The 26,019-nt window shown below is 43.0% G+C and overlaps 1 protein-coding gene across 2 annotated transcripts in view; it reads left to right on the top strand.

Moving 5' to 3' along the window:
* Positions 1-26,019, top strand: part of SLC25A26 (solute carrier family 25 member 26) — an 83,116-nt gene that overhangs the window by 53,361 nt on the left and 3,736 nt on the right. For both annotated transcript variants that reach the window (XM_053989141.1, XM_053989140.1), the window contains 4 exons: positions 4,258-4,302; positions 15,287-15,356; positions 23,355-23,419; positions 24,811-24,884. In XM_053989141.1, coding sequence (XP_053845116.1) covers positions 4,258-4,302; positions 15,287-15,356; positions 23,355-23,419; positions 24,811-24,884 — 254 coding nt within the window. The remainder of the gene's footprint in view (positions 1-4,257; positions 4,303-15,286; positions 15,357-23,354; positions 23,420-24,810; positions 24,885-26,019) is intronic.

Genomic DNA, 26,019 nt, shown 5'->3' with positions numbered 1-26,019 from the left:
TGTTTTGAGAACACATACCACAGTTTTTCAATTCTTATGCTTTTCTAGTTTCTCCCTTTCTTTCTGTCTCTCTCTTTTCTTGTTCTTTTTAAATATATTGCTAATAAAGGTTGGAGGTAGGAAGCACAGCTGGACTCTGCATGACATGCCACTGTTTAATTTCTAGCTTGGAGGATGAGAAGAAGAGTAGTTTTATTGTATCCTAGAAGAGAATAAAGCCACATGCAAATTCCAGCCGTGGACATCTGTTTCCTCTTTGTGTGAAAGAATTCTCATATTTGGAAGGGAATCCCAGTTCTGAAGGGGCTGATGAGGTTTTGGGTTTTTTTCTTTTGGTTCTTTCCCCCGTTCTTTGCCCCTCCTTCAGCTTGCTGCCCTTGCTCTGGCTGCTGTTTTCCTCGGGACAATGTCAGCTTGCAATTTACCATCAGATATCAAATGGGTGAATTTTGAGTGTTATGTATACACAATACTTTAAAGTGTTGTGTTGTAGTTACAAAGAGCATTATTAAGTTCCTCCTTAAATTTCTTTTATTTAATTAAACAGTATTTGGTGGGAGGACTTTTGCTCTGTCATCAATCTTCAGTGCTTACAGGTTGGTATTTTTCTTTAGAAGTGAGATGTATCTGCTGCTCTGGCGGGGAAGTGCAGCTATTTCTAAAAGTAACTTGTTAAACATAATCATTTAAAATACTTTGTATCAGGGGAATTAAGTAGACGTGTAGAAATAAGCATCTGCAAAGTTCATTACCTTAAGTTAGGCATCAGGTGCTAAGGACTACAGGGACTAGAGAAAATGATAATTTCACTAACCTATAAAACATTTTAGAATAATTATTTGCAGCTGTCTGGGGGCTTTTAAATTTGCCTTTTGTGTGTGTTTAAGGGTTGACTCTGATGAGCAAACAGTGTAGTTATATAACATTAGGCCAGACATGAGACCTGGTACTCTCTGTCTATTTTATATTAATGTCAAATGAGAGGTTGGTGGAGCTTGCCAGGGTTTCATATTTGCTGGCAGCAAGTTACCCACATGTGTGGACCACATTTTTATTGTTGCTTTAGCCTATTTCAGGCAGAAATATCTCTGCCTAACAGGGTGTGATTCTGTTCATTGCTGAAGAGCTTTTCTTTTAAGAAGCAAAATACAAAAAGGAATGAAATGCTGTAAGTGTTCGAATTAAGAAGTATCCCCAGACTGCAAGGTTTTGTCACGTCTGCCATGGTGGAAGAATAAAGGGCAATAAGCCATCTAAAGGCTTTTTCATGGTCGGATGAGCTACCCTCGCAGAGCTATTTCTTTTTGCATATATTAATGCTACTTTTGGGTGTGGGCTGTTTAGTCTGGTCTCTTAGGGAGACAAGGCTTATGCAAGCAGGGTGTTTGCACACATGGACACAGCAGCCTGAGCAGCCTTTCCACGTCCTGACCACGGAAATGTGGCGGAAGGGCAGAGGCTGCGAAGATAAACAGGAGTTCTGATAACTTTCTTGAAAATATGTGTGTGAGAGGAGGAGAAAGGTGATTAAAGGGTTTGAGGGAAGGCTTTCAATTGCATCTCAACTTTCAACAAGGGCTGTGGAATAGATCTTGAGAAGAAATGTGATGGAGGTCCCTGTCATGGGAAGATTGCCGAAGGCGGCTTGGAAATTATTTGGCTTCAGAGAATCTGATGACAAAACCCAAATCTGCAGGAAGACAGACTCCCTTTCATTTCAATACCCATGAAATTGCTTGTGTGGGTTTTGTTTTTAAGTCAGGATGTCAGAATCCAATGGGTGAGTGTAATAAATGTAGGCTATCTCCTTAGGATCTTCTTAGTGCAGCAAAGATGCTGCTGCTCTGCTTGGTCGTGGTGGTGCTTCTTATTTTGCTTGGGTTTTGCAAGTTTTTAAACTCTAGTAAATCATGACTTAGGAATGTTTGAATGTTTAAACCCTTATCCTGTAGCCCTTCCAGAGAGGAGGGAGCCCAGTGGCTGTGCAGGTCACCTTGACACACATCTGAAATCTTCATCGCGTGGGGAAAAGGGAAACCCATAATCCCCATCCAGCTGGGCTGCCCCTGAGCAGGACACGGAAAGCAAACACCACTAACACTGAAAATCAAACAGCACTAACACTGAAATCAAACAGCACTTGTGAGCAAGTTTCCCCTTTGATTGAAATGCTTCTAGCTAGGCCATATAAAGGGGATTATGTCACAAGCTTCCCTTGTTGTCTTATTAACAGCTGCTTAATTTTACCACTCATTCACGAGCATAAAAAAAGCAAAACTTGGAGGCTGTATTTGAAAGCTTGTTTTGTTTGGTGTACAGCTGGATACAGAGCGTTTCCTTTTCTCTTTTTTAACAAATTTGAAGCAAATGTATTGGTTATTGTTACTTATTTTTCCCTATTCTTTTGGTCTAGATAATAGAAGATTATGTTGCTTTTCATTTTCCGTTGCAGAGAAATCATTCCATATAATTTCAGTTCAACAATGCTGCAGTAGCATGTGGGTGTGTATATATCTTCTCATAAATATATTACCACACATTATTATCAGAGAGCTGGGCTTTTTCACCCAGTATTAAAAATGAAATTTAATTGCTACACTAGAGTTTCAAGACCCTGATAAATAAGAGCCATGTCTGACCTTTATTGTGGGGCTCTGAGATGCCACCAGGGATATTGCTCGTTGTCCAAGATGACAAACTTCCTCTGAGATTTCAGTTTGTCAGCTCAGTGTACAGCAGTGACATTGATTTCTTCTCACTGCCATTTCCTGCCTGAATAGATAACAAATTTTCTGTGGCAGGTGTCTGTCAAGTTTAGTTTTGCCTGGCAGATTAACTTAATAGACTCATTTATTAATCATTACTTGCAGCACAGGGAAGCAGACAATACTCTTTGTCTCCTGTGATGTGGAATGGATGTTCCATTTCAGAACCCTTTGTATAGCCTGAATTTGGGTTTAATAAGCCATTCATATCTCTAGTGAATGTTTTTAACCTGACATCACTCAGAGCAAAGATATCTGCATTAAATAAGCGTGATCCATTTTGAGTGTCTACTCCTTTTCATGGTAAAAGATGTGTAAGTGCTTTCTGAGACTAAATAATTTGATATATGAACTGCCAAATCAGCCTAAACAAGGGGGAAAATTAAGAAAGAAAAAGTAGAAGAAAACAGATACTTGGAGGAAGATTTGAGCCTGGGGTTGACTGGCTAACAAAGTGGAGGAGATAATGCAGCTTTAGGAGGGGGCAAAGCACACCTGCAGATACAGCTGTAGGGCAATCCTAGGACAGGCCAGTGCTTTCCTGGAGACCCTTCTCTCTGAAATATTTGGGACAGATATTCAGCCTGGAGATAGAAAGGCAGAGTTGGTACCAGAGGTAGGTATTAGACAGGACTTCTTTGAGTGGTGAAGGACAAGGAAGAATTTAGTGGAAGGCTTTGTGGAGGAAGAAATACAATAGAAGGCATAACCTTGGAAAGTGACGTCTCTTGTTGCACAGTGTTTCAGTGTGTTCACAATGCAAACTGACTGATGGGTTGAGGTTTTTATCAGGGCAGGATCTGTGAAGGACATGGAAATGCACAGGCACTCCTGGGACAGGAGGCAGCAGGAATGAGCCTAGACAGGGATACAGGGGTCTCCTGTGACAGGAGAACCCTGTGTCACAGGCAGTGAGAAGCACCAAGCTTCTCCCTTTTACGTGGGTTGTGATAGCTCCTCACAACCTGCTTTTAATTCTCAAGGGAGCTGGTTCATGGGAGACCATGGGACACGTTCAGGAACGTGTTTTGCAGCTGATGCCCAAGTGCAGAGCCCTGGTTGCAGCACAAGAGCTCAGCATCTGTGAGAGTGTGCACTGCTGAGGATGTTTTTTGCCAAGCTGTGTTCCTGGCCTTGGGAACGTGTTTCTTGAACCATCCTCATGGCTTTCTTGGCTGGCTGACAAACCAAGAATGTCCCTGCACTAGATCACACTGCTTATTGCACTTCTAGGCCACCCTGGTAACAATACATTAACCTCTCAGCAGGGAATGTGATAAACAAAGTAAAACTGCTTTAGTGAAACCAGTCATTTAATGGCAGCATACATAAAGTGTCCGTAAAGATTTGTAAGTGTAATAAGCTGCAGTTCACTGAGAGAACAATAACTGTTCCTAATTTAGCCAGTTGAGGAACATGCTAACCCAATTTACTTTTGTAACATTATGTTGTTGTTCTTTTTTTTTTTTTTTTTCTTTTCCCACCTCTCCAGATTCCTTTTTCTCTGGTACAGTTTCCCCTCTGGGAGTCCTTAAAGGTAAGTTCTCTTTTAGTGATGGGAATATAAGTTATATTTTGCAAAGGCTTTCCATGGTAAATTATGTAACTGCATTATAGCAATTTTGGGTATGTTCAAGAATCAGTGATTATGTTCCAACTTACCTGTGCATGTGAAGATCATATGCCTGAATATCTGAAAAATAACAGGGAATATCTAACCACTGATCTATGGCATGCAGGCTAGATTTTACTCCCAGCATGTCAGAAATTTTATCTTTGGCTCTAACTTTTTTTACTGCTAAAAAAGAGTGGGGACCACCATATGTTGTGTATTTTTTTTATTTATTTATTTTAACTTTTTTTACTGTTTTGCTCTTCATGGTAAAAGAAAATTGTGAATGAAAAAACTTTCAGCCTGGGTTTTGTAAACTTCACTGAAAAGATATTTTGATTGGCTGCATATATTTTATTTTAAGGTCATTTAAAGAAGGTGTCAATGGATGATGTTTTAACAGTGCAGTTGTTACCATGGTCAGAGTCAGGATCTAGTTTTTTGAGTGGAGGATTGGATTTGAAGACATAATTTCTCCATCCTTCTGTATTTCCTTGAACTCACTGCAGAAGATGGAAGGAAGGGTTTTTCAAGTACTTGGAGGTCATGGGGTGGAAGCACAGAGAATTACTGCAGATCATTAAAAACATTGTAGTAAAATATATTTGTAAAAGAGGAGCTGGAGAAAAAAACTTTCTTCTTGGTAGGAATGCTGGACTTCTGAGCAAGCTCAGCACAGAGACCCAAAGTGGGTCCTTGTGTGTTGGATTGAACAACAATTTGTCCTCTTGCTGTGTGTCTGGAGCTGGGGCTGTTTGGGGGGGACAAGCCTACAGAGTGAAAATTTGCATGTAGAGGCTTCAGGGAGTTCAAGTTAAAGGTGAATCCACAGGCAGGAGGAGCATGAAAACCATCAAGAGCTTTTGCAGAACGGAGCTGTGCTCGTGGAGGATTCTGTGGGTGCTTCATGAGCTCAGCCTGCTGTGGGGTCTGGGTATCATCCCACTGCTCAGGGGAGCTTGGGCTGCCTTATTAGGAATCTGCTTCCCTGCCAGTGCCCAGGAATGGCTTTCTGTAAACTCTTCAGCAGTGGTACTGGCCCAACCTGCTAGTGGTTAGCGCAGCAGCCGTGTTTGGGAGCAAGAGGTGGCAATGCTTAAAGGGAAAAAGTGTGGTGTTCGTGCCAAAACCACATAAACCAGCAACATCGTGTAGCTGTTTGCAGAATGTAAAGTTGTTTTAACTAATGTCCACGTAGCTGTGACAGTAAAATGTATTGTTTACATTACAGGCTTTAAAGAAGACAGTTTGAATTTAGCTAACTACAGGAGTGAGTCACTCAGGATGAGGCATCATGTTTAATCTAAGGAGGTCAGTGCAGATCTGAAGAGAAACAAAACTTGTGTCAAGTTTGTTCCACAAACCTGTTGCATTATATTCTTCTGATGTCGAGAGTAGAAAACTGCAAAAATTAGTCTGACATACTCAGTCACTTTGGCTCAGCACAGGAGAGAGCTCAGGGTTTGTCATATCAAAGCCAGGCAGTGAAAGCAGAATACATTTTGTTTATCTGAGGGAAGCTCTTAAAAATTGTCCTGACAGTATAACAAAGGACAAAAATCATTATGGTCCCATCAAGAGGCTGGATGTGGCCAGTAACATCACTGGAGTATGGCTGAGGGTGTAGGGCTCCTCACGGGTGCACAAAGGGAGCATGAACAGACAGTAATTACAAAGAAATAGAAATGCAAAGGACAAGAAAAAAGTGGCACAAAGCCTGAACAGAAAAGAGTTATTGAGATGATGCCTGAGGGACTGTTCTGCACTGGATTAATAGGATTACTTGAGAAAGTAACTGTGGGAGCAGTTGTGTATGATGTGTGTGGGCCATCTCACTGAGGAGAGTAGAACAAGAGCTGTGGCTGTGTCATTTTTAAAACCATTTGTGTGAAGTTACATAAGCTGATGGAAGATAGACTCAGTCCTGATTCCCTGAACAAGCTAATCACCATAAAAATGAGGAAAATCTTTCCACTGTGAAAGGACAGCTAGAGAGGCACATGGAAGAAGAAGAGAGGTTCCTTTTCCTTCAGATATGTGCTGACTGCAGCCAGCAGCAGGGTGTTAAGCTTCAAGAAGCCTAATAAAGGCTTGTCATAGGTGGCAAATGGTGGGTTTCTACATCCCATTTTCTCTATCTGCTTTACTCCAAGCTGCTCTGGTTATTCCTTATGCTTTAGTCACAGAGTTTACGTGCACAGTTTTCTCCTGTCTGTGAATGTGCACCAGCTGTCCAATGTGAGAGCAAACTTGCATGCCATGCACTGAACTATGTTAAAAGAAGAGAGAGCATTGTATAGATCACTGAGCTATAAGGTTACGTTGGCTCTGGGTGCTGGCAAAGGGAGGATTGCAGTAATAACAAGACACAGATGCTGCTTCAAATGCAAGCATTACTGATAGTGACTCAGGTGAACACACAACTTAGGAAGGGGCAATAGACTCCTTCCTGAGTTCACAGTGACTCAAGAAACAACAGTAAAGAAATTATGGTGCTTTTAATTTAAAAAAGTATTTTCCTTCTTTTATTATTATTATTTCATTTATTTAGGTAGCATCCACTGCTATAAGGTGTGCTTAATGTCCTCTCTCTTTCCAAGTCTCCATTTTTCCATATTTTGTTTGAGACACAGATTATTGCTATAAACCAAAAGAGAGAAGGAAACTGCTATGGTGTATCAGATTTCAGGACCATGTAATCCCCATCTAGGGTGAGTTAGTGTAGCTCTTTTCTGTCTCTTTAGTCCAAGTCTTACAGGTAAAACAGTCCTGAACTCTTCTCAGAGTTCAGGGAAAGAAAGGATGTTACAAATTTTATTCACTTTCTGCTGCACCAATCCTCAGAAGTGCACCATGGTTGAATATTACTGTGACAGTTTGATCAGGTTTAGGTTATTTTATGTGGGGTTAATGCTTCTGATCCCATCTCAAAGCCAGGTGACCCTGAGAAAGGCAACAGAGCATAGATAGGTGTGCTTCCCAAATACCAGCCAAGCACAGAGCCTTCCATATTAGTTCAGGTTTTGGAATTAATGTTGTAAGATACAGTCCCCTTGTATGCTGCCCTGGAATTTCCAGGGTGCCTCAGTAAGTTGCTTTGGAAATACAATATGTGTGTTCCTTACTGTGGGAATTTCACATTGTGGGCTGTGTATTTGGCATGAAATTGTTGTGGGCTACAGGAGCCTGGTGCAGCTCCTGTGTTCACCCTGCTGCCAGGGCTGTGCAGTCTGTGCTCAGATGACTCTGGCCCTGAGGAGCCCATCCCTTCTGCCTTATCTTTTATTCTCTTCTGTTCAGACATTTTATTCAGTGCTTATAATCATCATATCCGAGCTCCTACCAGCAGCACATAGGTGATTTATCATTTGTTTCATGTTTTAATCCTTCTCTTTTAGAACTAACTGAGAAAAAATAAAACTTTCAGTTCTGCTGGGGGGCTATTAGAGAAATAAAGGGCATCAGGTATTTTGTTTTTTTTTTTCTATAAAATAACATTTTAAAACCCTACAGAAAATCAAGAGCCTCTGGTTAGGTTTGAGTCCAGAAACATCTTGTCAAAAATGCCTGTTTCTTAAGGCTCAGTGGAAATGGTCAGATCCCTTGAAGAACAGTGCTGTAAGATAAACCCTTCTCAGGTGAAACAGGACTCAGTCCTCTTGGGTTTTATATTTCTGCATGTTGGCTGCGCTTCAGAGCCTCTGAGAGTTACTCAAATGCAGCTGTACAGGGAGAATGGTCTCTTTATAGACCAAATGTATTGTATGTCTGGAGAAAAGGCTGTGGCAGCCAGCGAGGAGGAAAGGAACAGGCAGGACAGGAGGACATAGGTCTCAAATGAGTTGACTTGAAAAACAAAGGGGTTTTTGTTTGTTTGGTTGGTGGATTTTTTTTAAGGAAAACAAATCTGCTATCCTGGGAGGCTTTTGTCTCTCTCATTAGGCAGGTCTGACTCTTAAGGTGAGACACTTGGACATTGCTAAGACCGTGGAACATCAGGGCCAGCCAGTCCTGTCCCTACAAACCCAACCTTTCTGGGAGGGCAGGCACACACTGTGCTGCTCTGCTGGCCTAGGAGCTTCAAAGAAAGATAAAAATCTTCAACTGACCACGCTCATGGTGATGTATGACTCTTCTAGCACTCAGTAGGGCCAGGATTTCCCTCTTTGTCTCAGTGCTGAGCAAAATTTAGAGCTCTTAGGCCTTCTGCAGTTCTAGTGAGCCCACAAGTTTTTTTGTCACTGGTTTTAGCAATAAAACAGTTTTCCCCAAACCTGTAGGTCTCACAAATTAAAAGGTGTTATACGAAAAAGAGAATGGGGAGAGTCCAGCCATTCATCTGTGAGGCCGAGCAGGATCAGAAAATTGATTGGGTCAGAACAGGAATTCCATGGGCTGGTTCTGAGCTGGTTTCTGGCCACACAATGGAGAGCAAGTTTGGGATGAGGTCCTTTGTTTTCTGTTCAGGTGCAGCTGTCACTGTAGGCACGAGGCACTTGTGTGAAGGGGAGTGTGCAGGTCAGCTGAGCCATAGATCTAGAGGGCAATGGCACATGTGCTCATCTGCTTGGTGCTCTTGGTTCCCCCCTCCAGAGAGCTCGGCTGCTGGGGGCTGGGATAGGCAGTACAGGGTGTGAACTGATTTTAGGGTCAGCTCAGCCTTGCTCTTGGCCATCAGTGCTGATAGATTTTGAGATACATCTTGAAGCTTGCTGTGCAAAGACTGCTTGATGGCATTCTGTGGAGGGTGAACACTCTAACCTTGGTTGGAGCTCATTGCACTTGATTTTTAAAGTTAGTAAGAATGAAAAGTTTACAGAATACTTCTGCCCAGGCAGCTGGGGTTCTCAGCAGTAATACGTGTTTATAACTCCTCCATTGAATCAATAAACCACATGCTATTTCCCTCCTAAAATTTACAGTCAGATCTGTTGCTGCTTAACGGGGCAAGTAGAAAATAGAGGCATGTAGCCAAACTGGGCCTTAAATGGCTCTTTCCCTGCTCTACAGGTAGGTGACCATTCTCCTTTTTTCCTGGAGAATCAGTCTAGTATTTCTTTCCTCTGTGCTCAGCTGCATATAAGTCAAGAGTAAATGAAAGCCAGGCCCAGCTTTAAAGCCATTTCCTCACAGGCAGTGCAGTAAGTGTTCTACCATGCCTCGCTCCCTCTTGGAGTAACGCTTGGGCTGATTTTGGGATTAATCCTAATGGTTAAACAACGCTCTCTGCCATTTGCTTAGGTGCTGAATCAGGAGAACAGCTTTGCACGGGGTGTTGGGGGCGGGATGTAACGTGTCCATGCCATGAGCAGAGCGGCTGCATTTTTCTCACAAAGGAACAATGCACCCAACAGCTGTTGAGCAAACAGCCCTGGCTTTATTGCTGCCACAATAAGTGTCATTCACGCCGTCCTGGGGCACAGCCCGAGGAATGCTGCACACCATCTGCACCAAAGGGAGAGAAACAAATGCAACCCTTGCTCACAGCACTGCAGGCACGTTTTGGGAAAAGTCAGATGGCCTCAGATCATCAATACAGCATTTCAACAGACCAGAGGAAAACAGGCTCACACAGTCTATAGATACAGAGCCAGATTGTGATGCTCTTGGTCATGCCCAGGCCACAAGAGGTTCTCTAGAAGTTTCTAAGCTTGCCAGTGACATCTGGGGATGTTTGAATATCAAAGATTTGATTTGGACGCTGGTTATTTGCTGAAGAATCTCAGCAGATTTCTGCAATTCTTCCATGTAATTTATTCACACACCCCTACGAAGCACAGATCTATTAGGTATGAGCAGTGCAGGTGTGCAAGAAAAACCCTGCTGGCTTTAAAGTGATTTTTCAGAAGTGCATTTTCCCTCCCTATATGTCCCTTTGTGCCATGGAAACTGAGTGTAGCTGTTCTGCCTTGCCATGGGAACACTGTTTCGAAGAACATTTCCTTTAACCAGGCTTTTAGCACATCCATTTTGATTTACATCCAAATGGGTCACAGACATCAATGCAGTATTATATGGGCAGAAAAAGGGAATGAAATGTTTTTAACATGAAAAATATGCTCTTGCATATAGGCCAACTTTTGTTCTCTTTCAATTTATCTAGGATTTGGGTGGGTTTAATTCTAGGACTGAATTCAGTACTGGTGTAAGTGAGCACAACTCCATTAGTGCAAATGGAGTCTCAGCATTTATGTCAACAGTGAACTTAGATCATTGAATTTTTCCCATGTTTGGGCTTGCATGTTTCCTGCAAGATAATATACACATGTACTTGCTCATATGCTGCACATATGCACGTAAAAATCCACTGAGGAGGACATTTGGCTCTTTGCTCCACGTTGACTTTATGAATAGAAACAGCAATCAACTTGTGAAGTTTTTGCTTCTCCTGTAGCTAATGTGCCATGCATCTATAAGGGTCAGCCATGCAGAATGCCACGTTGTGAGTAAAAACCCTAGCAGGAAAGGCAAACATGAAAATTGCTTTTCTTTCCTCAGTCTGCAGGACCTCACATGCACACGGATCCATGTGATTCATTTGTGCTCATTTTTTTCTCCCCCGTTACCATGAAGTTGAACACTGTTGTGAACAGAGGGGTACACTGAGATACTATAGATACTTATCATTGGAATGAATTGTAATATTTATTCAGCTGCAGGCCTCAAGTGTAGTGTATGCCATCAGTTCTGCTGGCTTGGAGAATAGCAAGGCCAAGGCAGAGATGTCTTATTCTCTGCAATGCTTCCTGCAGCACTGGGGGTGTTGGGCTGGTCATCAGGTTTGAGAGATGTGGGAGTATTGCATTTCCCTGGATTACCAAAGCGTAGGTGTCCTGAATATTGACCCTGACCTGGCTGCATTTGGAACACAAAGCTGACAGCTGATTTTTGCCACAAACTCCTCCTATAAATGTGTAGCAAAGGTGACAGGCATGCACAGGTAAGAGTTGTGTGCACTGGTCAAAGATTATTGCCCATCTGGAGGCCAGGTGCCCTCAGCACTGTGGAGTCCATATTTGTGGGCACTAAATACTTCCCCCTAGTATTTAAAAGCAGAGGTAATATTTTCCTTATTTGGTTTTTTTTTTTGGGGTTTTTTTTGTTTTTTTTTTTTTTTTTTAGATTGAAAGGCCTTTGGTATATCTTGAGAGTGACTTTTCCAATGCTCTCTCTGCCCAGCAAAATGGGATGTCCTTGTTTTGTCAGTATCAAAAGAGCTAAATAACATTTGTGGTGAGAATTAGGGGACACTGGCCTATGGAGCAGGATGAAATGGGATCTCTAGGAAGAAAAGTAGGGCTCTGCCCACATATAAAACTTGACCCTTCTCTGTGAACACTATCCCTGTGAATAATTGGAAATATGCAGTTGGGCTTCCCGCTGTGTGCCATCCCCTGAGGCCACACCCGCTGTATTGCTTTACATGGTGCAGCAATGCACAGCGAGATTTACATATATATCACAGAAAAGTGTTTACAAAAAAAATTACCATGTGATTGAGCTGGGAAGCTGCAGAGGGCCCCAAATGTATGAGTTTCCATCCACTTCAGCCAGAAGATTTATTTCCAATTTGTTATTCATAAGGGAAGAGAGAGAGAGATTGGGATGGGGTCCTTTGAAGTGGAAAACAAAGTCTTCTATTCAGCCTTCAGCTTAATAGAATACACATGACACAGGCTTGGCATGGCGGCCGCTTTCATGTAATGTGCTCCTTGTCATTTTGCTTTCCTAGGCTGTGAATACTAGTGGGAATGGGTATTGCCCTGGAAAAGTCAGGTTATCCCCTGCAGCCTTCTGCTGCAGGAGCACAGTGTGAGCAGGTAGAAGCCTTTTTGGTGATGGCAGTGGGGGACCCAGGCTGAGCCAACTGCTGCAGTCGTGTTGCTCGTAATTCCCGGGTTGTGTTCCATCCTGCAGGAGCACGTGGAGAGAGAGACCACTGTCGTTGGGGCTTCTGCAGGCATTACATGGGCATTTCTGCCTTGTTTTGGACCCTCTGAGCTGTGCCCCTTGGGCTCTGAGCTCTGCCTGACCTGAGCTCTCACCATTATCCCCCCGAGTGGAAGGCTCTTCTGCTTCTGTGCAGCACCTAGGATGGCAGAGTGTGGCCTAAGCACTGCAATAACCAGCAGTTTTGTTCAAAGTCAGTGTTTTAGGGAGATATGTATAAGGATCCTCTGGTTTTTTTCCAGGAACAAGGCCCTGGTTTTATAGTAATCTACAAACCCCTAACAGCTTCTGTGCTTTGCCCTGTCTTAATGGTATTAAAACCTGCTCAAAGGGCGAGTGTTTTTGAAGAACTTACAGGCCTGACTTACCACAGAACCCTGTCAATTAGCTGGTCCATGGGCTATGAGAGAAAACATGTGTGACCTCCAGCACATCATCCTGGCCCACAGCATCGTGTGGTTAGAAGGAATTTGGACTGGAGTCTTGCTGGTCCTCTTGGCCCTGTGACACTTGTTCCTCTTGGCTTTCTCCAGGATCATGTCCTCGTGCCCTGCTTCCCTCTTGCTCTTCTGCGTGTTCAGGTTTGGAGCTCTGAGTGAATCACTGAAATTGGAGATGGAAAGAAACACATGAAGTCATCTCATCCTGCCCTTGCCAGTGCAGGATTATTCCCCACAGTGCAGTCTTGAGTGCCTTCTCCAATCTATTTTTAAATGACTCAAAGGAGAGGGCTTTCCTCTCCTCCCTGGGGAGGCTGGCTCCACAGTTTGGTAGACCTCACTGTTGGGGAATTTGCTTCCTGTTCTCCAGCCTCAATTCTCCTTTTCCCTAATTTAATTGAACTGTTCCTGGCTCCACCCTTATAAAGCATTTTCCATATTGCATGACTGTTGCAAATACCTGTTGTCAATTTGCAGGCATAATGGATGGGAATTTATCACTACTTGCCTTGCTTGGCAGAGGCTCTTTGTGCAGAGCTGCCCTGGGCAGCCAGGCTTTATCAGAAACTAGATTGTAGAGCTACATGCCAAGAAATCAGAACGACCTCTTCCTCCTTCTTTGGACAATGACATTAACATAAAACCCATCATGACTGAGAATAGGCTGGGCTTCTGGCAAAGCCATGAATGCCTGTATTAATGGGCTGGTTTTCCTCTTAGTCTTCCAGCAGCTCTTCCACAGCACATTTTTACATGGCAGCAGTAACTGTTCTAAGTTCTTGGGTTTAGCTGGAGATGTACAGATGTTTGGAGAACGTTTAATAAAAAAATACAATAATTCTGTTTTTACGAAAAGAAAGCTGTGGCTCCAGCAGCTCTGTTTTTAAACCCTGGCTTTCAATTCAAGGTTTCTTAAGTACCTGAACTGTTTTGCAGATGGGTGCTGAAGGTGGGGTTTAGGCTTTGACAGTACCCAGATACTGTGAAAGGTAATTTGTCTATGGGAGTGTGTCCTTCTTCCATCAGGACTGAGTTGCAAGAGAACTGTGTGTCCGAAGACTGTGAGTTATTCCAGAAAAGCATATTATGGTTTTGAAGAATCATGAATCTCTATTTATTTATTTATGAAATGAAAATCAGTTTCTGCTGTGGGTGACAGCAGAATAGCAGCCCATACCAGAAACACCAGGAAAAGAATGGCTAGCATTAGAGAGGCTGGAGCCCCTTTAGTGCTTTCGTACAGCAGAGCTGCAGCTATTTAGCTGTGGCAGGGTACCAAACAACTTTGTGGCTGGCCATTGTTGCTTGAACAGTTTGATTTTTAAAACATTCAGCTGAAATTTAACCGCCAGCCAAGCTGGAAGAAGCGAGTCACGAGGACAGCATGTTAAATGAAGAGTCAGCAAACGAGAGCAGAGTCCTCCTGCTCCAGTGGAAAGTGGCTGTACTGCAGACCACGAGCCCAAGAGCAATAATCTCAGCCTAGCACTGCTATCCAGTTGCTTTTAAGAAAATTTTATAGTACAGAAGTAATATGGCTTTAAGAAGGAGAATGCCCAGCTATAAAATAAAATTGCTGATTTCTCAGCGGTGGGCCTCAGAAGGGCTGTGGATCCCATCCCTTTTTGCTCAGTACTGATCCTCACATATAAACCAGAACCCTCTCCTCCAGAGAGCTTCCAGTGTGAAGTGTTTCAGGAGATGAGAAAGGGGTGATGGAGCAGGGTGCAGGAGGGGAGAACACAGTGACTGTGCCTGCCAAGGAAACCCCTCCCAGCAGACCCTGGCCTTTGCTGCTGATACTGACTGAGCTCATCAAATTGTGACTTGAGAGGTAGTTTTGGAGGCACTGTTCTTGTTGGGGCTTTAAATGTGTGTGTTTAAATGCTGCTGTGAGGAAATGGATGGGAGCAGGGTGTGTGGGAGCCTTGGAGAGGAGGGTGTGTGGTCCCTAAGAACGCCAAGTGAAAAACAGAGACACACCTGCTTTGGGATATAATGGGAGTGATAAGAGTAATTTCTTAATGATGGGGTTTTTTGGGGAGTGTGAGGGGAAGGGTTGGTTTAAGAAATGTAGGGGAGCAAACAGGACTTGTATCTCGTGGAAGTGGGAGCTGTTAATTTTAAATGGGAGCCTTTTGTACATCTGGGCTGAGCTGATATTGGTTCTTGCATGCTGCCCTCATGCTCAGTGTTTTGCTTTGTGCTGTTTTATCTGCCAAAAAGAAAATAAATTCACAAAATATTTGCAAAGTTGCATGGCCACAGGCTTAAATACATACATATGAATTCCCTGAAAGCAATTTGCTTCAAGCCCTCCTCAGTTCCAGACGTCTTTCTCACTCCATCTGCTTGTTCAAGTACACAAGTTCCTTGGGAAAAATCACTTATTACATCACTCAAAAATGCCACAAAAATAGCTTTTCACTTAAGTTCCCATCCTCAGAGTTAACTCACATGGGGATCAGATAGATTCAAACATTTAATAACTTTTTATTTTCCTTTCTCTTTAAACACAGGATCTCTGGTCATGGAAGCAGGGTCACGTGGTGGATTCTTGGCAGTCAGCAGTCTGTGGAGCTTTTGCAGGTGCAAAGGATTATATGTTATACTGGGAAAGACTAAAGAAGAAAGGGAAAAATGTGCAAATCTATTAAGTATAGCAGAACAACATTCCTTTGTAATTCAAGTTTGTTTAGAAGAAAACGGATCCAGTTGTTGTTTGGAAATCAGAAAGTCAGCAAAGGAAAGAGGAAAAAAAAAAGACTCAACCAGGGTGTCTGTTTGAAAGACAACCAATTTGTTTTTGACAAATTTCTGTTACTTAAAAACTGTGGGCCTGTCAGTCAGGCTTTGTGATTATTTCAAAGTTGATTTGTAAAATCCTCATCCAGGAGAAACTTTGCTTGGGTGGGGGTTTGTGCAGCTGTTCGCTCCGAGCACTTCCCCAGGGGCTGAAGTGATTGCAGAGGCCGTGATTCACCATTCCTGTGACAGCTCTGACAGCCACGTAGATTAACTGGAGGCAGGAGAGCAGAGGGCCAGCACTGCTCAGCCTGGAGGCAAAAGCCTTCCGCAGCAAAAAAACCCAGAGGATGAAACATCTGGGCAATCTCCAGACACTACAACAAGAATAAAGGGTGGCAGAATACAATACTGCACTATTTATTACCAAACAAGCCAGAAGTTAATTGAATTCTTCAGTAGGCTTCTTGCTTGATTTTAGCCTACTGTACTTGCTTCCAAAAAAACAAAAAGAGGGAAAAAAAAATCAATTAATGACTCATCAGTATAGCTGACAAGTTTGAGGGAGGAGAGATTCAACTGTCTTAATAGAAAAAACAGATTAATAGTAAAGGGATGGATAGCCAGAGCTTTTTCCCTAAGGAGCTAAAATACATTTTGAGATTCCAAACCAGTAACAGAATATGTGGAAAAAATAAATCCTGCTTAAAGAGAAATTACAGCATTTCTTGAAATAGAGATTATCAAAAGCAAAGCTTGTTCTTTGATAACTTACAAACTCGGAGCCATTACATTGTATGTAATTTTTTAAAAATAAATTCTGTTAGGGGAAATGAAGTATTAATAGTAGCAGAACTCCAGCAGAGACTGAGGCTTCGTTTTGGAGGGCACTGAAGCTGCACAGCTGAGGGGAGGCAGCGTGGCTGTAGCTGCACAGAGTTAAGTAGATCGGGTGTGTGAGCAATGAGGGAATGGTTAAGGTAGAACTGATTCCATTTTGGGGCCAAGGGAATATTTTAGGTGACCTCTTGTAGTCTTGTCCAGCTGTATTTTTTCTGTTTATGCTGATGAGAAGGGAGTTTTATTCTGCTTAAGATCCTGCTGTTGGATTTTACACTGACTTCATCAATCAGTGCAAACAAAGTAACAGCGAATGAAGCAGATCGTTCATTTTTGTTTTGAAACAAATCAAACTAACAGACTAAAAATGCTTTAAAATGCAATCTCTATGTCTGCAGGTGTGATGGTGATCATTAATTTACCACTGTTGATTTCTTTACAGTTAGATTGATACAAAAACTGTGTTCAGGCATGTTCAGAGAGCTGGAAAGGTTATCTGATTTACCCAAAGCCTTGCAGAGTAATTTCCTGAGGTCAAATTTGGTGCCTCAGTTGGGAATTTAGCCCAGTGCCTCCAGTTCCTTCTCTGTAGGTCCCGATTCTGACCAGTTGTGCTTGGACTTGCTACTGTTTAATAGATGTTCAGCAGTGTCTGCTCCTTGTCTAGCAGAAATCTTGCAGAAGGAGCCTCCAGAGGCACAGCTGTGCATGGCCATGTGCTCCCTGTCCTTTGGCACACGCTGGGAACACCAACACTTTGTGCTGGAGGAGACACCAGGTCCTGGAGCAGCACAGAGACTTCCAGGTCCATGTGGTGGTAGATGAGACCACCTAGGCTCTATTCCCCAAGCACAAATCTTTGCAGAGCAGGAGTCTTATTTTGTAGATCATGTTGTAATTGGTGAGGATAAATATTCTCTGGGTTGCCCTTCCTCCAGCCAGCTTTTCCTTCTCTGTTCTTTGTCTCCCTATTATTTCCTTTTCACCAGCAGTATTGTAATCTTCCTTTCTCGTGTGTCCTTTGAGGACCTGCTTCAAAGCTCAGGAGGTTGAGGTGTTTTTGGATCAGAACCTTCCACTTTGTCTCCATTGTCTTCCTCTGAGATAATGTTAACAAGCTGGCTCTGATAATCATCTATTCTGGTGCCGCATCCATTCTATTTCACTGAAAATATTTAGCCTTCTTGCTGAGGGGAGGCAGTGGAAAAATAATTTCCGGCATTCTGAACAATGGATTCCAGAGTTAAAAATTATTAAATACCTCCGTGTAGCTTCAGATGAGGGAAGAAAAGGCCAACCAAACTCTTTATCCCTTTCTTTCCATCCCAAAACAAAAAAATTAAAACGTCACCTGTACCCTGTGAATTAAACAAGATGGATGTGTGCATAGAAGTGATTTTAAATCATTGTGTTATTATCCTTAAGAGGAGAATGTTGTCCAAAAAACAACCTTTGCACACAGATATGCCCTCAAATGCCACCATGGTGGTGGTGGGATGGTGAAATCACACAGACAGGCTTTTCTCCTGTGTTCTTTGCTTGAATTCAATACTTTCTAAAAATATGTTAGAGGTCCTGAGGGACAGGGTAATAAGCTGAAAGAAACTGAAAGAAAAGTCCTGTTTAGCTTCCCTTTATGGCACACACACACACACATGTGTGTGTGTGTCTGTATGAGTTGGTTATAACTATTTGGTGAAGGCAGAACCAAGAGCAACAATCTGTTGAATTCCATCCCTGGTGCCTGTGAAATAGCAGCAGTTTCAGCCCTCATATGTAAAATGGATGTGTGTGATCCATGGGCTTTTTATGGAAATGTAATAGGCGTGAACATAAATATTAGAGATTCGGAATCCTCTCTAACTCATCTGTTAATAATTTAATCCCTGAAGGCCTTGTCCAGCTTTATCATCATCTTTGGTGTCTTAACAGAGATGGTTGAAGTATTTGGGGAGTGGAAAAAGGTGATACCTGACCAGCTGGTGGGGAAGAGCCCAAGGGTAGATGTAAATGAGATTTTAAGCCTGGGGTTGTGTTTGAACCAAACCTTGCCTCATGTCTGAACTGTTTGGACAGCACCCCAGATCTGGGCAGGGCATCGAGGCAGAGGAGGGAGGCATGTCCCCACACAGGCATGATTCTGGTTTCACCCCATTCTTAAGTCTTCTCTGGGCTTAGACTGCCTGGCTGGACCACCCCAGCCCTGCAGTGTACCAAGGCAGGCTGTCCCAGGAGAGCTTCTGGGTTCCCTGTGTTCTCCATGCAAGTGGGACAGTGGCAAGGAAATCCTGCCATTGGCTATTAGCTGTTGGAAAAGAAAAGTACTGTCCTGGAGCAGCGAGGTGATCCCCAGCTTGTCAAAGAACCTGAATATCCATTTAATGTGGCTGAAAATTGCCCCCGTTAAGATGCATTCTTTCTCACTGCCATAAGAAAAAGTGTGGCTTAACATTAATAATTAATGCTCTGTGGTAACAAAGTCACCAAGAATGGAGGTGCAAGTCCAGTGAGTCATAATGCACTAAGGAGAGCTTTTTGCACATTAACAGGGAGGATTTCCCATCACTTTTGTTTTGATCTAATCGGCTCTGACAAGATTACACACTGTGTCTAAAAGCCTCTTTAACTCCATAGCTCTGAATAAATTTTTGAGTAGTTCTCAAGATTTCCCTGAAGAGTCTGCTTGGAACATGCTCCTAGCCCTGAATTGGTTAAATCTCTGGAGGGAGCAGTGCTTTGTCTTGGTATTTCTGCTGAAATCCAAAGAGGTTCTTGGATCACTTTGCTCTACTATAGGCAGGTGTTGTTCCCACACTGATACAGGACCAGAATAAACTTCCTCTTAAAAAAAAATAAAATGATACCAATAAAATAAAAGTTCAAAAAAGAACTTACTGATTGAAGAATTCTGAAAACTACCATTTGTGAACTTGAAGATCAGTCAGTGTAAAAGGATGCTGTGAGGTTTAGCACTGGACCTGAGCCACTCAGTTTTTTAACCAGAGACAGATTTCAGGTTTTGAGACAGATTTCAGGAGAAAACACCCTGGAATGAATGTTTCCTCTAAAGAGAAGGGCTCCAATAATCCCTTTTTGCCAATGAGAGATATGAATATCAGGGTGAAAGTGAAAAAAATCCTGTTTGTTAACAAAAAACAAGGTCCTGGGTAACCTCCAGGTGTCAGTACAGAAAATAATAAAGAAGAAAGCCAATAGTACAGTTTGACCTGAATCATTTTTCTTTTCCTAAGATGGGCTTATCCCAAAAAGGAACAAATTCCTGTCTCTTGAAATGAGCTTCACCTAGAGAACAGGGCTGGTATTGCAGAAGAGAGAGCAGAGGTCTGGCCATATGACAGGAACTCAGACTCAGGGAGAACTCCTGTAATGGCCAGAAGGAGTCCCTGAACCCTGCAGAAAAGGTGAGGAGAAGTTAAAATGGTACAGAAAAGCAAGATGCCAAAACAGAAGGAGAACTTGTCTTCCTCCCCTCATAGGATCTTATTTGAGGATTGTGTCTAAGTACCTGAGAAGCATTTCCCTGTAGCAGCAAATTCTACAGGCTGTGAGAACCTAGGGTTGTGTATTGTTCCCAGGTGAAGTATTTCCCTCAGTTCTGATGCTTTTATTTGTGTGTGACAGCTAAAATGGTAGAAAATGCCAGCAGCAACCTATTTTAAGTCTTCAAGTCTTTTTATTGTTATTGCCAAATGAAGGTAAATCATTCTCTGCAGATGTCTGTCATCAGCACTTCCATCAAGGACTGGTCACTGGGAAAGTGTGAGTAGCAGGGGGATTTTCTGTTTAACACCCTGACTTGGTAAAGTGTGAATATACAGTGACCATTGTAACTTCTTGGGAGATGGGTGATGAATTTTCCACTGCTGCATGAAGGTTTATTTTCCCAACAGAGGAATTTGTCACTCTGCTAGAAGTATTAATGAGCCAAGAGCCTTCTCTCATGTGAAAATCCATCTTTAGCCTACTTGCTGAGCCCAAGTCATCCCTAGCTCTGTCTAGGGCAAGGGAGAAAGGACCTTCTCCAAGAGCAAGTTGGTGAGTGAGCCTGGACACAGACTGCCTGCAAAGGTGCCTTTTTCTCCATCAGCTCTGCAGAAAAACCAGGATGATTTAGGAGTGGGAGGCTCTCTGTGTCTGGGCCTTTCTTGTCCACATGATACTCTGATGCTTTTCCTGGTTGCTGATTAGTGGAGCAGACTCCAACCTCATGTGGCAGCTCTTGGTGAGTTCAGTGACAGCTGGAACTGAATGATTATTAAATTAGTGATTTAAAGATCTGTTGGGCCCTATTGTGGATTAGTGCAGTGCACAGCCCTCCTATTTTCAATGAATAGACTGGCTTTAACAGTTTGTGTCTGTTGTATCAATCTGGTGATTGGAAGCAGTCAAGTTTTAAGTTCCTTTATTCTCTTCCTAGGTACCTATGTACTAAGTTTAAGAGGTCACTCTAAAATTATCTTGGACACTTAGAGTTAAGGCTGGAGAGCATTCATTTTGTCAGACTCTCTGCCTTCAATAAAAAGCAGTCCCCAACAAATGCTAGCTTTAATCTCATGTTTTTGTCAAGCATATACAAACTTGCTTTTAATTTAGCCGCTATCCTGCTGCTTGTTGTGCTTATGAAGCATTTTATTGTTGCTGTTGCCATTCTGAACTGATTGGTAAATCTGTACCAAATACTTCCCAGTGATGGAAAAAGAAACATTGAAATGTTAATAACAAAAGAGTAGGGAAGATCCAGATGTCAGCTGGGGAAAAAATGAAAACCAATCAGCCTTGATTAAACTTTTCAGATAAGAATTTGGGAACATCATGCCAGGATAAATTGTGTTTGTTCTAACCAGTCTATCAGCCAAGACTGAAACTGCTGCCAATAAGAAACTCTCAGGAATAAATGCATAAAAAAAAGTTACAGGGATCTGATAAGGGACCTAAGTTAGTCTGACTAAAGTGTTGCCATCAGAGCTGGGTGATGCTTTGAGATTTTTTTGCCTGATACAGGCCTGACAGCCATGTGGTTCACTGTTTAATTTTAGCTTGGTCTGTGGGCAAAGGAAGGGCTTCTACATCCAGACTTGTAAAGCCACTATTTTCCATGGAGATTATTTTTACCATTCTAAAAATACATTGCTTACATGAGTACCAAAGTTTCTATCCGGACCATTCTCAAAGCCTTTTGGTCACTTACGCAAAAACTGGCTCACAATAAAAAGATTTTCTGACCTTAAAGAAGGTCCAAGAATGGACTGGAATTTATTTTAATTTGCTCATAGTTTCTGCTTTGACTTCTTGAATACAGCCCATTTTTCTGCTTTTTAGTGAGGTATCACTGCTAGAAAGCTTCCGGCAGAGTGAACCACATGGGCTAACCTTATGGGAGTGGAAGCTGCTCCTAAAACCAGGCATTTTGGGCTGCTCACTAACTCAACTTTCCTGCTATTCTTGTTTGAGGTCCAGGGGACTGCACATGTGCCTTACTGCATCTCCTGAACTGTCATGGGACATGCCTTAATTAACTGTAAGAAGTCAAGTAGGGTGCCAGCTGGCCCAGCCTCCTCTGTCGTAAAACAGGGATTTAATATGTTCAAGTTAAGGTGGTGGAGAAAGAGAGATGCAGGTAAAAACACAAGCCAGCAGGGGAATTTTTTTTTTCATTACTTTACAGATTTTAGAAGAAACGCTCTTTCCCTTCTCCCATCCCAAGAAAAGAGAGATCAATTTTTCTACATTCCATAAAACTTGGAACAGAAATAGATTATTTTTAGCTTATTCCCTGGGTACAGTGTAGGCTTCAGTCTTTGGAGTCACTTTGTTCCCGGCTGTACCAGATACAGGATTTATACAAATCCAGAGAAAAGAAAAAAATAGGAGGAAGAAGAAAGATTTCAGAACAAGTCTCTTGCTCTCTTTTCTCCCCCCTTTCTTCCCCTTTCATTCTTCACTTACTGCTGCTCCTGCATTTTAGAAGTTTTCTTCACTTTGGCTCTTCTTCAGTATGAATTACTCTCTTGAAATATTTTGAACAGATGAGGGAAAGATTAGAATTGATTTTAGGATGGGGAAATTAGGCAAAAGGAATAAAATCCTGGGAGGAAAAGCAGCAGAGCTGGTCCCTAGATAGCACAAGAGGCCAGGCTGTAGTCACAGGGTTAAAATACAGAGCCAGACACACACATTTTGGGGTGAGACATGCAGATGGATAAGCTGAAGATTTCTGGCTTTCAGGGGGAAATCCACAGCTGAGCTGGCTGTGGCAAGTGACAGTAATGAGCTCCAAGGGTGAAGTCTGGGAGAGAGTACAGAATAAAAATGCCCCTGAGGGTAAGATGGCACTTGTGACAGAAGACTTCTGACAATTTCCTAAGACCCTTGGGCAGCTTCACATTGTTGTTATCCAAAGTGGAGCTGATTTAATCTGTTGGAGATGAGCTCCATCCCAAACACTGACTTGTCTTTTTTCCTTGGAACAGTCCCAGATCCAGTCTGTGTGTATGTAGTGAGTGTATCTAGTGTGTTTCAGATACAGAGCATGATTCTGTCCTTCCAGCATTTAAATGGTCAGACTTTAATTCTCTGGGCAGAACACAGTGTGACTGATTTATTTTCCCATCTCTGCAAATGAGTAAGCAGTTTTTTTTTTCCTTCCAAACTTGCTGTATATGTTGAAAGTGGAATCTGTTATCCTTACAACCTTCCTATGCTCATATATGTACAGAGTGCAGAACAAAAAGGCAGTAATGTCCCTGGGGATGTTTGGATTTACAGTTAAGCAGCAGAGAGCTGTTTCTAAAGTCAGTGCACAGTAACAAAACGTCTGTGTACAAACCTTGGACAGACGTACCTGGGCTCTGACGTGAGGGAACGTGCTGTAGGCATTAATAACAGAGCAGTGTTGACCACAGCCCTGGGAATTATAGGCAGTGTGGCATTCATATTCACACAACAATGTCTCACTTGTGCTTGGTATTTTAATTTTCTCAGGTGGATTTGCAGCTGCAGTCACCACTCCGCTCGATGTAGCAAAGACGAGAATTATGTTGGCAAAGGTAAGAGGGAAGGAGCCACCAGACAGGCCAGTGAATGGCCTGGGCATTCCAGGGTTTCTGTGGGGTCATTACAGAATGAAATCTAGCACCTATTAATAATCATTTCTGCTCCTGTCCTAGAAGGCAGGAGTAGATGTGAACAGGCACTGCATGAAGAACTAATGAAATTGTTGTGTTCCTTTCCTTGAGTGCTGCTCTGGTCCTTTCCCAAAGGAGCTGTCTGAAGCAGACTTGGGCTTGTGCTCAGCTTCCAGAGTCTCATGCAGTGTCTTTAGGAGAAAAGCCTTGCAGAGTCAGAGTTAACCCAAAGTTAAACTGCCCATCAGGGATTTATTCCACTGTTTTGGTAATTCAGAGTGTGTGTATGTCTTTTCTGAGGAAGGCTTGGTACTGGATTTTCTGTTGTAAAATGTTAAACTATAGAGATTGTGATGGCCAACATCTGCCAACCAGGGCAGAAGGAAGACTGCTTATAAGATCAGTAAGTTCAGTAAGTTTAGAAATTGTTAGTGAGTCTGGTGTTCCCATCATCATCTCACTGACCCAGGGCAGAGCTGACAGCCACTGAGCTAAGAGCCCTCAGCAGGTGGATGTTCCTAAAGCCTTTCCCAGCCCTGAAAAGAGCTGTTGTGTTGCTGAAGGATGGGCATTCTGGAGTTTCTGTGGGTGTTTTTACCCTGTTGCTCAGATCTCTCAATTTGGGGTGTTTCTTGTTGCTGACATGCACCTCCCCAGCTGAGTCGCATCTGCTGTGTAATCTGTCACTGCTGGGTTGTGTCTGCTGCAGCTTCTTTGTCTTTGGATAGTGTTGGTGATAAACCTGTACAAACTGGGTTTCCTTTATCTCTGCCTCTCTCCTGAACAACCAGGTAAAGAAATGAGGGTGTTTTGAGACCGTTCAGTTTCAATCAGTCATTTCACATTAAGAATTCATACATGGAATTTAAGTGTCTCTAGTCCTGCTGTTTGTCCTCTGTTTTGCACTCAAGACAATTTTCACATGCAATACACTATTCAGAGTTTTTTTGTTGTTGTTATTCTTTTAAATCTAAAGGAGCAGCAAAGTCACTTGGTGCTTTGAGAGTGTGTTTTTATTAAGGTCTAACTGCAGTGCCAGCTGCTTGATGTAGAGCTGAGTGTAGTGCAGAAGGGACTGGCTGCCCAGTTCTGAACTAACCAGCTCTGGGACCTTGATTGTTTTGTTTTTCTGTGCCTCTGCTTCACTTTCTGCCCTTTTTTTCATTCCTGGAGATGAGGAGCTTTTGCCTGTGCCTGGGGTAAGGAGGTTATTAGGATGTCTGTAACTCCTGTCATGTAGCACTAACCAGGCACAGGAGCTCAGTAGATAACTAAACCTCTGCCAACATTTTCAATCTCTCTCTGTGGTGCAGGCTGGTTCCAGCAATGCCAGTGGCAATGTTCTGGCTGCCCTTGGTGGCATCTGGAGGACACAAGGCCTGTCAGGGTAAGGACGTGCTGCACCTCAGGGGTTGTGTTGTCTGTGTGTTTTAGGGGGTGTGAGAGGATGGGGTGGGATCTGTTTCTGTTTAAATACTGGCATACAGAAAAACCTTTTGATTGCTGCACACCTGGGCAGGGAGCAACAGTCAGGTAGTCAAGAACAAATCCCTCAGGGAGGTTGAGTGTCCTCACCTTAGCCCTGGCTAGGGACAGTGTCCAGGGAACAGTACAGAAAAGGGGGCATTGTTGGGAGTATATCCAACCTCTAAGCCCAGCTCCAGGTGTCAGAGGCAAGGGTGGCTTTTGTGTTAATAACCCACGATGGACTTTTCCCTGTGAATATTTGTGATTTGTATCCATTTGAATTCAGGCACATCTCATAGCAGTTTCAGCGGTTTCATTTGAGGGATGTGAATCCCCTCTCCTGAGATGCCAGGGAAGGTCAGCATAGGACCCACAAGCCCCTTATGGACAGTTTTTCCTCCTCCTGGCAATTTCTTGCAGATTTGAAAGCAGCAAGGTCTCCTCTGTTCCTTTCAATTCCCCATTCTTGTTGCAAAGCTCAGTGTGAGCAGGCAATGCCAGTGTGGTACCAGCAGTGGGGACAAGCTGAAGCAGAGGGAGGAGCTGTGAGCTTTGAAACTCCTCTCAGGTCTGGCCTTGAGCAGGTGCCCCCAGATTTTTGCAGTGTGCAAAAGTGCAAGTTTCCTGAGCCAGGCTTGAGTGCAAAGAGTAGGTCTGAGCAGCCACAGAGCAGCTCTGCAGGGCTTTCCTGATGTAGCCAGAGTGGAGAAATGTTCTGGGCTTTCCTCTGACCAGCTGTGGAAGTCTAAGGTGATGTCCATCCAGTCTCTTAAGTGCCTCACTTTGTCCAGTCCTGAGACAGAGAATTGCTCTCCTGACCTTGGAGCAGTGTGGGAACACAGAGTCTTCTGCTGGTGTTTCTTGAACATTTTGAGGTGTTATGACACTGCTTCATTTACACCACCCTGTCCTCTTTGAGTGTGTGTCTTATACCAGTAGTTGGCCTCTGAAAGTAAATGTATGTCTTAACTTCTCCAGTCCATGAAGTTCAGCCTGTGCCTCCTTCAGCAGGGCTCATGTCTCACCTGTCTTTGGCCTGGAAGAGAAACAGAGGG

This window comes from Vidua macroura, chromosome 13 (genome assembly GCF_024509145.1).
Source record: "Vidua macroura isolate BioBank_ID:100142 chromosome 13, ASM2450914v1, whole genome shotgun sequence".
Classification (NCBI taxonomy): Eukaryota; Metazoa; Chordata; class Aves; order Passeriformes; family Viduidae; genus Vidua; species Vidua macroura.
This window is presented reverse-complemented; position numbering and strand designations above follow the sequence as displayed.